The 17510-nt window shown below is 42.8% G+C and overlaps 2 protein-coding genes across 2 annotated transcripts in view; one reads left to right on the forward strand and one right to left on the reverse strand.

The window, feature by feature from the left end:
* Positions 1-17510, reverse strand: part of CLIC5 (chloride intracellular channel 5) — a gene marked incomplete at its 5' end in the record, with an annotated part of 97789 nt that overhangs the window by 58220 nt on the left and 22059 nt on the right. The window lies entirely within an intron of this gene.
* On the forward strand, positions 10008-13044 carry LOC308521644 (F-box only protein 33-like; the record flags this gene model as incomplete). The annotated part of the gene is made up of 1 exon (XM_081094707.1): positions 10008-13044. Exon 1 carries the CDS (start codon positions 11521-11523, stop codon positions 13042-13044), a length of 1524 nt encoding a protein of 507 aa, XP_080950833.1. The 5' UTR covers positions 10008-11520.

Raw genomic sequence — 17510 nt, forward strand, 5'->3', positions numbered from 1 at the left:
TGAGTAACAGGAAGCATAGTGATTTTTCCATTCTTTGTTTTTGGCCCTGTGATTTTTTTGATTTCACATCCCTTGTTCCTATGACAGCACTTCCGGCTTCTTACAGTGAACTCCAAATGTCATTTCATCAGGTGCCCCTGCAACACTTAGTGACAGGCATATTGTCATTATGACTGTGTGCAAATCGGAATGAATCAGAATGGCTTTGTAACTTTTGGGGAAAGACTGTTTTCTTGTTGCCATCCCAGCAAACTCCTCCAGATCCATAGTCCAACCGATTTCACTTTGTCATTTACAAAATTAAATATAATGGATGGACCTGGAGAGTATTATGCTAAGTGAAAGAGGCCATTCAGAGAAAGACAAGTGCCATGTGATTTCACTCATATGTGGAATCTAATGAACAAGATAAACTAACAAAATGGAAACTGACTCATAGATATAGAAAACAAACTGACAGCTGCGGGGAGGGAGGGAGGTTTGTGGGGCTGAAAATAAAGGTGAAGGGATTAAGCAAAACACCCCAAAACCTCATAGACACAGACAACAGTATGGTGATTACCAGAGGGAAAGTGGGCTGGGGGAGGTAGGAGAGGGTAAAGAGGGGAAAAATGGTGATGGGAGGAGACTTGAACACACACTACAATATACAGACGATGTGTTATAGAATTGTCAACCTGAAACCTATATAATTTTATTGCCTAATGACACCCCAGCATATTCAATAATAATAATAATAATAATAATAATAATAATAATAAGTAATGGAACATCCTAAATTATTTCTTTGACTTTTTGGAGCCCCTACTCAGAACCCTCCAATGACCTTTCATTGATAATAAAGTCAACCCCTTGGGCTGCCTCCCAGAGCTCTCACTCTCTCTTCCCAGTTTTCTCACTCTTCCCCTTTAAGGACTTGCCCTTTGCCTCCCCACACCTCCCAGTGAACGTCTTACCCACCACTTCTGTCAGAATTCCACTTGCTCTATTTGTACTGTTGTCTGTGCCCTTTCTTCTGGATTGCATTTTCCTGTCTCTGTTTTCAAATACCAACTCAGATCCCACCCTCCTGTAAAACCTTTTCTAATCATTTCTATTAGAATTATTTTATGAATAGTTCATTCCATTCATTCACCGACAAATATCAGTCATCAACAACATGCTTGGTACTGTTCCAGGTGCAAGAGATATCCGGCAAGTCTCCACTCAGCATCTTCCCCTGCGCCTTGCTGTGGTGCTAATGAAGACCATGAGAAGGCAAAGTGCAACAGCAGGTAAGCTCCTGCACTCTGCAATCTACTGGACTTCACCACTACCCAGCTTTGTAATCTTGGGCAAGTTTCCTGGCCTTGGTTTGTTCATCTGTAAAGTGGGAATGCAATGTAGTACATCCCTCATAGAGTTGTGGTCAGAGTTAAATGAGGTAGTTCATATAAAGCATTTAAGGATAGTTTGTGATACAAAATAAGCAATACTTATACTACCATCTTCTATGTGACGTCACATGCCCATCAGCATTGTCTGTCCCTGTGGTGCCTGGTTTTCTCTCCCTGCTTCCCACAGATAGGAGCACAGTGTCGGCCTCCTGTCACCGTGTGATAGAATATTCCCCTCTCTGACTGGGGGTTAGTGAATAAGGGGTGGTTCCTGAGAAGTCATTGGAAGTTTTTAAATAAAGGTATAAATGGGAGTTCTTAAATGTTGTAAATATGTTCATGAAAGTCTATGGGAATTTTAGGACTTTCATTCAACCATATTTATTGAGAATGTCTAGAACTGTGGTTCTCAAATGTTAGCATGCCTCGGGGCCATCTGGAAAGCTTGTTCAAACCCAGTGGATCTGGAGGGAAGCCCAAGAGTTTGTATTTCTAACAAGTTCCCAGGCGAGGCTTCCGGCATAGGAGCCGCACTTTGGGAAGCTGGGCCCTGGGTGCCAGGGATGGAGAACAATGAGAGGGCCAGTTCAGCCCCCAAAGGAGCAGGGCCAGGGGCTGAGCAAAGCACACAGCCCAGTGGGATGGACCATACAAGTCTAGCCCTGGCTCCATCCTTCACTGGAATATGGCCTTGGACAGGGCACTACATCCCCTGAGCCCTGGTTTCCTTATTTACAAATTTAGGATGGGAACATTCCCTTCATACCTCACAGTGTGGAGAAGACGCAGGAAAAATGCAAAGTGCTGACTGAAGATGCAATTGAAGAGTCAAAAGAGGGGACACATCCTCCCATTTTTTCAGTCCAAAGTGACCCCTTGAATGCAAGAGAGACCCTCTAAGCTAGTCACAACCTTTTCCAATTCACTGAAGTATTATTTAGTACCTTAGAGACCCAACTACCACCTGAATAGATTCCTTAATAATGTAAAACCTCAAAACAGCTTTGAATCAAAAGTCCCACACCCCCACCCCCTCCACCCCCGCTCTGGAAAGTGACATTTAGGGAAGGTCCACCAAGGGTATGTGATGCCATGTACCCTTCCCAGCTTCTGTCTTGTCTTGAATCCTGTTGGATTTCCAGTAGTTAAATACTCCTACCACGTAAGGTCAGCACCTGTGAAAACCACCCTCACTAAGTTACATTTTAAATATCCTGGCCTCAGATTTTACCACTAGAAAAAAACATACAAAGTTTTCTACTGCACTTGCTAATTTTAAAGAGTTAATAACATTGCTCCTTACAGTTCTCAATGTCCCCTACATACTCCACATAAAACATCTTGTGAGAAATGGCCTTAGAACCCAGTGCCCCATGCAAAAACGTAGTTAATGTTAAGGAAAGCTAATGCTAAAATGTTGTGACTAAAACACTGCAAGATGTGTAGGCTACATGATCCTCATTTTTTTTTTAAAGACTGGAAAAGGAAAGGAAAATGTGATCAGAAGCTATCACTGGAAGGTGGGTTAGGGATGCTATTCTTTATGCTTAGCTGTTGCAAATTTTCTACAAAGAGCATGAACTACTTTTTTTCTTTTTTAAATAGAAAACAAACAACATTATTTTTCAAAGTAATTCGTTGGGAGGGAATTTTATTTCCTCCAAGAAATTAGATGGCTTCGTCTGCTCTCAGAAATTCTATAACTAATTGTGGTTTTTCTTTTTATTTTGATGCCTTCCAAGGAGCTCAAAATCATATTTGAAGCACAGCCTCAAAAGCTATGTGGTTCCTTGTCACAGGTTCTTAGAGTCCTTATTTTCATTTTCTATTTTATTGCAATTTCCTATTAAAGGAAATACTTATACTTATTAGACAAGTAGAACCTTCTCATCCTATATAATTTCTGAAATTTCTAAACCTATGACCTTTTTAGAAACTCACCGGATGAGTCTGTGACATTATGTTTATATAAGCTCCACAACTCGGGAGAGATTTCACACATGGAGATAAAGACTTGGGTCGACTCTGTTGGTCTCGGGTTGCATGGCTGCATAGACGGGTGGTTTTAATAAGGGACATTTAAGAAGGCAATGATTAGCTTTTAGTACTGACTGACACTTTTATCTCCTGTCTGGGAGTCCATTTAAATGACATGCAATTGGAGTTTGTGGGAACTGAAAAGAATAGTGATAAATGGAATAAGCCTTAGTAGAGGGGAGAAATGATTGGCACATAAAGGGAATTATTAAGCCTGGGTGCCTGTTTTTTTGAACCGCCCAGGGAGAATCCTGCATGTTTGGGGAAATGGAAGAAAATGCAATGCCAATAAAACAGAGGAGCTGAGCTTCCTTGTGGAGTATATTCAGTGAGAGCCCGTAGTTCTCGATGTAAACCCTCAGCCCTCTCTCCAGGGACTTCTTCACAGCCTGATCCCACTTGGTCTAAAGTCCACGCAGCAGTACAGACAGGGAGGAATGTGGGGAATGGCTGGGTAGGGCTTTGTTAGTATTCTTACTAGAAAGCCTTGAAATTCCACACCTTCTGGGAAGGGGAGTGTGCAGTCATGCGCAGAGCCACCAAAGGGCCAGTGAAAGAGTAATGTCTTTAAACTGCTGGGGGGGGGGGGGGGAGGGCACAGAGGGTCAAAGTTGGGAAAGTGATGTCAAGGAAGAGGAGTTCTTGCACACCACATCCTCTCATGGGTAGATTCCCTCCCAGCCTGCTGGAAAAGGGAATGAAGCGTTCTGCAGAGCTCAGCTCAGGCCTACACTGCTCCTGCACATCTCAGCTTACTAAGGGCGTGTGGGGATGGAGGGAGGAGACACACGCAGGTGTTAAGTATGGACAGGCTGGTACAAAGAAACAACAGCTAGGTCAAGATAGGTTGGGGGATGTCTGGTTAAAAAGAGGATACAAATAAACATTCATTCATTCATTCACTTTAATTGTTGCATATATGCATTCATTTACCAAGTATGTCCTCAGCACCTGATAAGGAAGGGCTAAGCCCTCAATTATAGACTACAATATAGTGCCTTTGTCAGCTAAGTCTTTTATCCCCCTCTCCTATCTAAATAAATCATAGGAGATTATTTCCTTCACAACACTTTTTGTAATCTGAAATTACTTTGCTTATTTCTTTATGTCCTATCTGTCTCACCCTCTAAAATATGAGCAGGGACCCTGTCTACTTTATTCCCTGCTGTCCTCCAGCATCTAGAACAGTGTCTAGCACATAGTAGGTCCTCAAAAAAATGTTTCTTTGAATGAGTGACTCAGAGATTAACATAACCCGGGTCCTTTGAGAAGAGATTCTAAGAGAGTGTGGAAAAACACCTAGTGGGGCAGTAAGGAAAAGGGAAAGTCAGCACAAAAATGTAACTGGCCCTCCACTCCAAATTTTAACGTATTTGGCATCTCAAAAGTAGCAAACCATCAGAGCAATCATCAGTGTATTGGTTCCTCATGTGTGGGATGAACGGCCTGAGCAGACGGTGCCAATGCTCCTTCAGGTCGCTGTGCTGGAGCGGAAAGGACACTGGGCAGAGGTCAGGAGGCTCAGCCCTACATGGATCTGTAACTGGCTGTGTGACTTTGGGAACTTCAGTTTTCCTCTATCAGTAAGATGCGGATAATGACTTTTGGACTAATTGCCCCAGCCCCACAGTTTTGTTTTGAGGTCCCAGTTGGTAACAGTGTGCATGCTCCATAAACGTGGACATCGCGTGGAGCTATTTGGCCACCACCAGGAGGCCTCCTCCTGTGACTCATGCAGGGAAGACCTTTGTGGACTTGCTGCCTTTGCTGGGGTTCATTATTCATAAAATGGAGCTCTAAAGTGGACTGTAAAGGAAATAAATAAGTCAATAGGTGAGCGCCTTCGTTTATAGCCATGGATCAAAATCTTTCATAAAGAATTCACTGAGTTTTCCATATTCTGTTTTCAAAGAGGAGAAGACTGGAGCCCAAGAAGTCCTTCTTTCCCTCCACAGCATCACTGAGCTGCTGTGTCAGGCACTGTCTTCCTATCAGGGCAATAGGGTCAGTAATCGCCACCCTTGGCCCTATGGCTGCCTCAAGGGCAGACCCAGATCACCTAGCATGCTCTGTAGAAGACAATGGGAAGGGAGTGGTGACAAAGCCATTCAAAGGGTGTTGGAGGAACACCCAAGAGAGTCCGGAACCAGGATGGGTGGGAGGGAGAGGCTGAAAGGCTTCCTACAGCTAAGTCTAGGCAACAGAAGAAAGGAGAAAAGTGTAAGATAGAGAGGGAAGCATGTGCAATACCTGGGAGGAGGGGATGCTTGGCCCCTCTGGGAGCCCTGAGCTGTTTGTTCAGTACCATATCGCTTGGGCAACAAGGTAGGGAATGGTGAGAGATGGGTAGAGAAATAAATGGAACAGATCCTGAAGTGATTCATTCTACCCAGAGGAGAAACATAAGTATTTAATCTCACATATTAATTTAAAAAATCATTGTACCATTTCAGTGCAGCAGAGCAGGAAATATGCACAATCTCCTTATTAATTTCTTCCCATGGTTACCTTTCTGTAAAAAGCTCCCTCGAAACAGTGTTTCACCAGGCAGTGCCGCAGTGAAGTGACTGCTTCCTAATCAGGTGTGTTGGTGAGCTGTCCCTCCCTATCCACTCTTCACCCTCTCCATAGGGCCTGAACCCTTTTTTATATATATAGTAAGGTTCCATAAAAAATTTATTTTGACCAAAAAAGAATTCCTTGCCACCAGGAAGTCTTGAAAACTATTGGGATTGATGAAGCTATGAGGTCCTTTCTATTTTTAGAGCTGACATTTCCGCTCTGCTCATTCATTGGATAGAGAACTGGCTAAGGATGTAATCTCCGCTAACAATCCACAAGTATGGCAGCCAGTAGCTCAAGCACTTGTGGCATCACTTAATTACTAAGATTACAAAGGGGCAGTAATTGTGACCTTGCCCAACGCGATGCTTGTACAGGGACAGACAACCTGGAGCCCTATTGCTTGTACACAATTGTAGAAAAGCATTAACCTGAGTCATTTTCCATGAACTGCTCATATGTATCTGTGGCAGTCATGTCTCACTTGAAAGTTAGTGAGGCTTCCATGTTGCCCATGAAACTGGAGACCTGATTCTCTTCCACTGGCAGCCAGTGAAAGATGCTGAGAATAGCAACATGAGTGATACCGTGGACTTGACCCAAGCATGTGACCCATTAACTTAGCTGGTATGTAGGGAGCTCTGCAAAAAGTTTGCTTCCTAGAGACATTTATTAACATCACTTCTCACTCCATAAAACCTTACTGGGTAACTTCTCTGCCAAAAATCATTGCTCCTCCTTCCAAACTCAATATTAGTGCTATCTTCTGCCGCCCTTTGAATTTAGATACCTGTTGGTGTACATGTCCAAGTTCTATCTCTTCTGCTAACCTGTAGTCTCCATTGGCAAAAGAAGCATGTGCACAGCTCTATATTCTCTGCATTGCTTTCTACACAGAGGAAGCTAAGAAAAAGCTGATTGACTTATTGGCAGATGGTAAGCGTTGCTTTTTGTTTGTAATCACAACACTAAGATCTTAAAGCAGCGGTTCTCAACCTGTGGGTCGCGACCCCTTTGGCGATCGAATGACCCTTTCACAGGGGTCGCCTAAGACCATCCTGCATATCAGATATTTACATTACGATTCTTAACAGTAGCAACATTACAGTTATGAAGTAGCAACGAAAATAATTTTATGGTTGGGTCACAACATGAGGAGCTGTATTTCAAGGGCCAGAAGGTTGAGAACAACTGTTTAAAGAGATGCCTTAGTCTGCTGGAACTTCCATAAAAAATGTCACAGACTAAATACCTTAAACAATTGAAATTTACTTCTCTTGTTCTGGCGGTTGGGGAGACCAAGATCAAGATGCTACCAGATTTGGTTCCTGATGAAAATTCTCTTGCTGACTTGCAGATGACCTCCTTATCACTGGCTCCTCACATGGTGGAGAAATAGAGATCTCACCCTTTCTCTTTTTATAAAGCCATCAATACTACTGGATTTGGGCCCTGCCCTTATAACCTCATTTAACTTCAATTACTTCCCAACGGCCTCATCTTCAAATATAGTCACTTGGAGGGTTAGAGCTCCAACGTGTGAGTTATAGGGAGACACAATTCAGTCTATAGCATTCCACTCTTGCTCTCCCCAAAGTCATGTTCTTCTCACAGGCAAAATACATCCATTCTACACAAATAGCTCCAAAAGTCTTAACTCTTTCCAGCACTCTAAAATCCAAAGTCTCACCTAAATTTCATCTACATCAGGTGAGAATCCAGGTACCACTCACCCTGAAGCAAAATTTATCTCCAGTTATGACGCTGTGAAAACAGACAAATTATGAGTTTCTAAAACACAACTGTGGGGGAAACATAGGATAGACATTCCCTTTCCAAAAGGGAGAAACAAGAAATAAGAAAGGGCGACAGTTCCCAAGTAGGTTCAAAACATAAAGCAAATTTCGTCAGATGTTAAAGCTCAAAAATAATTCTTTTTAACTCACTGCCCTACCTCTCAAAACCACCAGGCAGTAGTCCCGCCCTCATGGCTCTGCTGGGTGGGAGTCCTGCACCAAGGCTCTGGGAAGCCCTGTCCCCAAAGCTCTGCGCAGTTGAAGGCCATTTGGCCTATTGAAACCAAGGCAATGGCTCCAGTCTATGAAACTGAGATGATGATTTCTGTTGGAATTGCCTTCAGAGTCATTCTCTACTTGAAGAATAGTGTATGTTAGCTCTATGATCTGGGCCTGTAGGATCTATGAAGTCCAACAGCCCTCCTTCATTTTTGTCTCATTTTTCTGTTCTTTAGTTCCAGCCCACAATATATCTGCTGATATAACTCCATCTCTATTTTTGGCTTCTACTGAGATGTCTGGTTAAGTCCTTGGGCGGTTAAGTCCTTGGGCGGTTAAGTCCAATGTTTGTTGAGACACACCCTCCGTGTTCTTCTCAGAACAAACTTTCTCATTTTTTAGAATACAGGTAAACTGAGAATTTTCCAAATCTCAAGTCTGGTTCCTTTTTGCCTAACAAGAACTTCTTTAATTCAAATCTCTCCTCTCACACAGCAGTAAGGAGAATCCAAGTCACACCTGCACTACTTGGTCTAGAAATCTCCGCTACTGAACATCTGATTTCATCATTCAAAAGTTCTTTTACAAAACACTAGCCCATAATTCAGTAGGTTATGTATCATGTTATAACAAGAATTATCTTTCCTCCAGTTTCCAATAACCTGTTACTCATTTCCTCCTGAAATCGCATCAGAATCATCTTTAACATACACATTTCTAGCATGTACCTCAAAGGTCTTCCCCTGTCTACCCATTACCCAACACTCATGACTCAAAACCACTTCTACAACTTTAGGTATTTGTTACACAACATGCAAATCTAGGTATATTAGTTAGGGTTCTCCAAGGAAACAAAACCAGTAGAATAGCATGGTTTTCTGGAGAACCCTTATAATACACTTATTATAAGGACTTGGTGCATGTGACTGGCAGCTGAGAAGTCTCACCATCTTCAGTCAGCAAGCTGGAGACTCAGGAGAGTCAATGGTATATAAATTCAAGTTTGAGTCCAAAGACCTAAGAACTAGGAGAGCCAGTAGTCTAAGCTCCAGATCCAAGAAGAGCCGATGTTTCCAAAGACAAGAAAACACTGATGTCCAAGGGAGACAGACAGGAGGAGTTCCTCTTTGTTCTACTTAGGTCTTTAATTGTTTGGTTCAGGAAGGACACATCAGGAAGGACAATAGGCATGAACTTCCTATAGGTATGAACCTCCTAGGGCCAGGGTGGGCAACCTTTTTGTGAGTGCGTGCCAAAACCAGCAAAATCTCTGACTCAAAATTCTTCTCCGTGCCAACCCTAATTTTTTGAGACCATGTTACGCCTACTTGATATCTCTTAAGGTGTACGTATGTGAAGAACCTTAAAGAAATAATAAAATTCATTCGAGTGACAAAAACACAGTATATGATGATGAAAAATACATTTATTTTTAATGTATACATGTACACTGATAGTCCGACAGAAAACTTTGACTCCGTTTGATATTATCAGTGGGACTTTTGCTGCTGCATCACTGATGACAGAGATTTGACATCAGGTTTATATTTTGTGACCTTCAGAGATATGCACGAGCTACTACTTTCATCCGTCAGGCTACTCCTATTACAAGACTTAACAAAATTCATCACTGAGAACCAAGATTCATAATTGTAAATGGAAGATCATAAGAGAGGGTTTCGAGTACCAGCAAAAGTTACTGGCGTGCCATGTTTGGCACGCGTGCCAGGGGTTGCCCACCCCTGTCCTAGGGTTTATTGATGATGAATGGTCACAGGAAGTCATGCTTTGGCGAAGGGGCTGCACCAGATGACTTCTGAGACCCCTGTGATGGTTAATTTTTTGTGTCAACCTGATTGGATTGTCAGGTGGTTCTTACATATTATCCTTGTTTTTATCAGGGTTCTATTAATTTGCCTTCAAAGACAAATTAAGTTTAGATTAAAATCATAAAGACTGTGGATTCAAGGCATGGAATTTTTATTTTTTTATTTTTATTTTTATTTTTTTTAATTTATTGCTTAAAGTATTACAAAGGGTATTACATATGTGTCCATTTTATCCCCCCACCCTAGACAGTCCCCTAGCCTCCCCTATCCCCCAATGTCTTATGTCCACTGGTTATGCTTATATGCATGCATACAAGTCAAGGCATGGAATTTTTAAAGCCAAGGTTGCTACTGACCTGCACACTGTAGTGCTTGGCCAGTGAGCAGAGGTGCCCACGGGAGAGCAGAGCCTTTTCAGGGCAAGACAAATATGGTCCCCACACAGACTCTGACCTCTGGCCGCATCAGTGCAGCTGCAGGCACTTAGCAGGAGGTGATGACTTGGAGATAAATCTCGGTCTTTTGGGCCCTGGCTGAGTGCAGAGGTCAGTACTGAGGCCCAGGCTCTCCCCTTCCTGGGTAGCAGCATGAATCTCCTGCCCACATGGTGGAACTCGTCCAGAGGTGCTGACGTGCGGGACTTGGTCTGCCCGGCTTGGCTGCACTTGGCATCCATTTGAATCTTGTTTCACTCTTGTCCAAATGTTGTGGGGAGGAGAGAACACAGCATGATTGGCTTTAACTCTGAATCCTCTCTCTGTCCCCACTGATGTCTTCCAGGCATCATTTACCATGAATCGTGTCCCCTTTCCTGATTGTCATCCCTAAGGCCTCAGAGACCCCCTTCCAGCTTCTACAAAGAGCCCAGTATCTTCGGAAGCTAAATTGTTCTATAAATATTCTAATTCCACATACTACCTCTAAAGAAAGAAACCTTTTGACTGGCATCGGTCAGAATTGCTTTGAAATTCTGGGGAGAAAATTCCCATTAAGATGCAGATCAATAGAAGTCGTTTGCCGGAAGCTGGTCCATCCTTGCTGCTTGACACAGTCGCTGCAGGGAAGAAACATCTGCACAGCATATGTTTCAAGGGACCTGGCGTATATGGCATACTGTTCTTAATATGTTTGCTCCCCTTCTTAGCACTATGTGTTTTAGCCAAGGTCACCTCCCCGAGAAAGGTTATTTCCCCAGGTGAGGATTTTTCCCTGGAGTTAGAAATTAACAGGACTAAGGATGGGAATAAATCAGTAAAACTCCTTAACTAAGGTGGGTAGTTAATCACTTTAACTACGAACAATCACGCTTAAGCTACATAATCTTTATTTAGGATAATCTCCTTCAGTTACTTCCTTGTAGCTTAACAGAACAATAGAATAGTGACTTTGGAATGGAGATAACAAACGCCCTAACCTTTCAATAGAATGGATAGGATTAAAATCAACTGGTATAAATACAGATGTAACAAGAGAATAAAGACAGAACCTGGCTATGCTGATGATCTGAACTCTGTCTCGGTGTCCTTCATTCTTCGCCTACTCCGTCCTCACCTTTCAGAACCCCTGGACCCGTGTGGCTGGACCCTGGCAGAAACCAACCAGACAACAGTTTTGAAGTAACTGAGTCTGCAGGCCTCAGAGGCTGTGAGTAAAGGTTGCCAGGCTAGCAGCTGGTTCTCTGGGGTCAACCCAGCAGGCTGGATGGCTCTGTGCAGGCAGGCAGTGGGAGCTGAGTCGCTGCCCAGCGAGGTGATCGTGCACATCTTCTCCTTCCTGCCGGAGCCCGACAGGCTGCGGGCCTCGGCCTCCTGCTCACACTGGCGCGAGTGCCTCTTCCACCCGGCCCTCTGGCCCCAGCTCCGCATCTGCCTCCGGGTCTCCCTGGCGGAGAAGCCTAGGCTCGAGTTCCTCATGCGCAAGTGCGGCCGGTTCGTGCAGGAGCTGCACGTTGAGTTCGCCGCCCCTGACGCCGCCGCCGAGGATTACCTGAGCGGAGGCAGCGGGCCTGGAGACCAAGGTGGCCCGGACCCCGGAACCGGGATCAGCGGGGAAGAAGTCCAGGCCTTGCAATTCTTCACCCACTGGCTGGAAGAGCTGCGCACCTACTTGGAGCTGGTGCTGTGCGTGCTGGTCAGCGTCCGGAACAACAGGAACCTCCAGAAGCTTAGCCTTTTTGGAGATATGAGCGTTCCACAACAGCAAGGAAATTTGTCCAATACATACCTCAGCAAGGTGGACCCTGATGGCAAAAAAATCAAGCAAATTCGGCAGCTGTTTGAAGAAATACTGAGTAATAGTAGGCGACTGAAATGGCTGTCCTGTGGGTTTCAGCTGGAAATAGTAACCCCAACATCACTGTCATCTCTCTCAAACTCTACTGCCAACACCATGGAGCACCTGAGTTTACTGGACAACAATATTCCTGGTCACAGCACCCTTATCACTACAGTGGAACTAGAGCGATTTGTGAATCTGCGCTCACTTGCCCTGGATTTCTGCGACTTTACAGCTGAGATGGCAAGAGTCTTAAGCCATAGCAACCATGTGCCTTTGCAGCGACTGTCTCTCCTGGTCCGCGATGTTTCTGTGATGCACAAGTCTCTGGACAACATGCCAAATGATGAGCATTGGGAAGCCTTGTCACGAAGGAGCCCCAGCCTCCGAGTCTATATCATGGCTTTTGATATTATGATGGAAGACATGTTAAAGATTCTGAAACCCAGTATACCACTAGAGAGGATTCATTTTGACAGCTACTGGTGTTTCACTGCTGTTTCGGGAGCTATTGTTGATCTTATATCTAGGCAATATGACAAGTTCTTCACTCATTTCATATTAAAGAATGATGTGCTTGACACGTCTGATATTGTAGATCTTAGTGATAACCAAAACGAAGATCCATTGGTGTTATTAGCGTGGAGATGCACAAAGCTTTCTCTTCTGGCAATTCACGGTTACACAGTGTGGGCACACAACCTCATTGCCATTGCTCGTCTTCGTGGCTCTAATCTAAAAGTACTTGAAGTCACTGAAGAAAGCATTGATTTTGACCCAGATGAACTGGTCGACCAGGATGTGGATCCAGTGCATAACCTTATTGAGCAGGTGTCCCTGGGCCTGGGTCAACCTTGGCACAGAGTCATGGACAATGAATCATTCAGTGTCTTCACCAAAACAAATCGTCATTTTTACAGAGAGATGCAAAGCTTTAGCGAAGACATTTAGCTTTTCTTTTAAATGTACAATTCCTGTGGTTACATATGCAAGTAGGGTCCTATTATGTTTTTTTCAGTAGTGTGAATTAATCCCTTTGTGCTGTATTTAATCAGTATTAGCTTCATAGAATTATATATGTATATTCTACTTCTTGATCAAAGAACGTAGTCGGGTATTGGATTAGAAGTTCGAAATGACAATGTATAAGGCTTTCACGGTTAATAGACCTCTTACCAAACCTTAAAGATACACAATCGAAGGTTGTCTGAGGTTGCTGGCTCACTTTATTTTTCACTGAGTTACTCTCTCTTTTTGATTATTTTATTCTTTGTGTGTCAGAGCTGAACTCAGGAGCCAAAATATTTTTATACATATATAGATATATACCTATAGCCTGGTGGATTTGTATGCAGTATACTGCATTCACACATTCTAATAGCATTTCATTAATTTTGATTTGAAATGGAAGGGAGGACAATGTCCTAAATGAGTTATCTTTAACAGAAAAGCCAAAATTTTAACTTTCATTACATATATAAAATTGATTATAACCAATTACCATTCTGAATTTTGTATAGTACTAGGTTAGAATCTTGCTTAACCCTTATTTTAAAATGCATTTACATAAACAAATACTAAAATTGTTGGATTTTTAGAAACTATATCTGACATGATTTTATTTATCAATTATATTACACGTTCAAGTTAGCTTTTAAGCCCAGATTTCAAGTAGTGGAGGAAGAAAAAAGCTATATTCCAGGGTAAAACCTCCTAAAAGAAAATCAAAAAACAGAACTGTAAACACACATGCTTGCAAACAAACATTAGTCGTGAAATCCCTAGCAACAAGTCACTGAATTTTTCTCTGTCAGCGGGCGTGTCAGCTGCCAAAGAATAGACTTAATTGAAGAAGTGCCCACATGCTGGCAGGGGCCAGCCCACTCTGGCCAGCCAGATTCTTCTAGATTGTAATATTTAAGGTTGAATTTTGACCTATGGTACACAGCTGTGCTGTGGCTCAGTCAGCAACCTCAGAACTCTGAAAAACAAAACACACAAAAAAGAAAAAAAAAACATGCACCTGTTTCACTGTGAATAGTGAATGTAAAGGAAGAGAGGAAAAACTGAAAACTTGTTCTATCACAGGTATGAGCTGCTATAATACATGAAGAACATTCCATGAAGTATGTTTTAAAACCTTGTTATATCTAAGAGGCTTTAAAAGCCAATTTAACTGTTTCAGGGCAACCGCGGTACAGACATGGTCTCTGTGAGACTTCTACCTGACCCCAGTTTTAAGTGGTACGAATGCTGTGCATTTAATGTTAAAAGACAGTCTTCAATAATAAAGTAGCCAACATGGGTGCCCAGCAGTGCTGAGACCTGGCTGCTCTATTGTAAGCTTTGGAAACACAATTTATGCAACAGATGTCCAGATATGATTCTATTTATGGAAAAAGTTTATATGTGTTTTACAGATGGTTTTTTACCATCTTATATTAAAATGACCTTTTGACAGGTGTACACTGTTTTGTCTCCAGTGGGCACATACCATGCGGATTTTATATGTACATCAGTAGTGTGAATCCACTGGCACAGTGTGTGTAAATGCCAGATGTGGTGAGATTTTATCTTATAAATATGATCAGATAAAATAACTCCTGACAGAAACTGTAAGGAAACCAGCTGAATGTTTGACCTGATGACTGATGTTATATGGTTTATGTTAAATGTATAGTCTTTTAAGCAATGAATAAAGCATTAAAAAGTGGGGGGAAAAAGGACTCAAACAACTGGCACCCGAACAAGGTTCCCCTGGGTAAGCCCCCCCACCCCCCCACCCCCGCACTCGGGACAGATAGGACTGCACTGTAGGGTGCTGCAGACCCCCCTATAGAGGATAAGTAGGGTAAGAGGGTGGATAGTACAGAACTTAGATTGAGAAGATGAGTCATACTGAGTCTAAAGAAAAAAGACTCTGTATTGATCTTTTAACACATATGCTTGCTAGCAGAAGAGTTAAGGTTACTCCCAGTCAGACAGAAAGTTTTATACAAGAAGTATGTCCATGGCTTCCTGAGGAAGGAGCTGTTAATTTAGAAACTTGGACTAAAGTAGGAGAGAGCAATTAAAGACTTATTACAGATTCCATGGATCTGAGAAGGTCCCGGCAGATACCCTTTCCCTCTGGAATTTAATTCGTGACACCTTGGCACCAGAGGCAAAAACCGTTGAACTTTCTCAAACTTTAAATAGTCCCTCAGCTCCACCTAGAGAGGGCACATCATTACTGTCTCCAGCTCAATCTAAGAGCAATTTAGCTATGCCTACTGATCGGAAGGAGAATAAATATCATAAACATGACCCTTGGTCCTTTCCAGTCAGTAGAGAGGAGAAAAGCCCTCCCATTCAAAACAGGCTCCCCAAATTAGAAAGGAAGCCTAAACCAGGTCCTCCGGCTCCTATGAGCTCCATGTCTAAATTTCAAAGGGCGATAAGAGAAGCTGAAGCTAATGGAGATCTTGAATTCTCACTCTGCTTCCCACTTGCATATGAGAATGAGTTTGGTGACGATGATCCCAGAAGGGAGCCTATACCTTACAAAATACTTAAATAATTAAAATCGGTCTGCTCTGAATATGGACCTCTAGCTCCTTACACACAAACCTTGGTAGAAACCCTAGCCAGTAAATGGATGACTCCTTATGATTGGTCACAGGTTTGTAAAGCCTGTCTCTCAGGAGGCGATTACTTATTATGGAAAACTGAATATGATGATCTTGCTAAGAGAGCTGTAGCCACTAGCAAAAATTCCAGAGGAGGAATAACCCTAATATGATATTAGGAGAAGGTATAATATAATAACAGGTATGATATAATAACATGATATTAGGAGAAGGTGATTTTAACACGGCTCAGGAGCAAATGTATTTGCCCAAAGAGACACTTATTAAAGTAACCAGTTGTGCAGTAAATGCCTGGAAATCCTTACCTTGTACAGTGGGATAAACAACTACCCTTACAGAGGTTAAACAGAAAGTCAAGGAACCGTATCAGGATTTCCTTTCTCACCTCATACAGGCAGTCAAGTGAGTAATCACTAATGAAGAGGCAGCTGATATCCTAATCAAACAACTGGCTTTTGAAAATGCTAACAACACCTGTCAGGCTTTATTAAGGCCGATTCGTAGAACAGGAACTATAAATGATTTTATAAAACAGTGTGCAGATGTAAGTCCAGCTTTTATACACAGTGTAACTATAGCTGCAGCCCTCAAGGGGGAGACATACCCTCAATATGTACAGGGTATAGGACAAGCCAGTAATAATACAGGTAATAATAGAAATATGAACTGCTACTCTTGTGGCCTACCTGCGCACTTTAGCAGAGAATGCCCAAATAAAAATAATAATACTCAGGCCAGATGGCAAGCTCCTCAACAGCCTGGAAATACATCAGGGAATAATCTTAATCCTCCAAAAACTGTTTGTCCCCGATGTCAGAAAGGATTCCACTGGGCAAAGAAATGTAGATGAAAAATACCATAAAAATGGTCAGCCTTTAAATTCTACAAACCTCTCCCAAGGAAGTTCTATCCCATCACCTCAATTGGGAAACTTGAGAGGGGGCCAGCCCCAGGCCCCTGCAATAATTGGGGCATCAACCCTCAACCCCTCTGCAAATTTCAATCAGTCAGTGACCTCTTCAGGGCAACCCCAGGCAGTGCAGGATTGGACCTCCATTCAACCACCCACGCAATACTAACCCCAGACTCGCCAGTAGCAGCCATTCCTATAGGTGTGTCCGGGCCGCTGCCTGGGGGAACTGTAGGTTTAATATTGGGACAGAGCTCTACCTCGTTACAGGGGATCTTAGTCATCCCAGAAGTTGTTGATGCAGACTACACAGGAGAAATACAGATTTTACTTTCCCCACCCACCACAACTATACAGATTCAGCCCAACCAGAGAATTGCCCAATTACTCCTTTTACCAATACATAAAATAGGGACAGCTGTTACTCAGGAAGCCAGAGGGGCCAGAGGCTTTGAATCTAGTGATGCAGCATTTTGGATACAAGGAATTCATGCTGCTAGACCTACAAAAATTTTACAAATTCAGGGAAAACCAATTGAAGGTCTATTGGATACAGGAGCAGATGTTTCCTGCATAGCAGGGAAGGATTGGCCCTCTTCATGGCCCACGCACACCACCTCCACTTCCCTAGTAGGACTAGGCAAGGCATCTAATGTAAAAAAGAGTTCTCAGATTTTAACTTGGGCTGATGAAGATCAACATTCAGGAACATTCTGTCCCTATATAATTACGACTATCCCCTTTACATTATGGGGAAGAGATATCTTGTCTCAAATGGGAGTTCTATTATATAGGCCCAGTGGTGTTTGATTTACTCCTGTTACCAAAAATTACAAGAAAATGAGTTTAAATATTCCTCTCCTCATCATGTACTACAA

Source organism: Myotis nattereri, assembly GCF_964212035.1.
Source record: "Myotis nattereri genome assembly, chromosome: 6".
Lineage (NCBI taxonomy): Eukaryota > Metazoa > Chordata > Mammalia > Chiroptera > Vespertilionidae > Myotis > Myotis nattereri.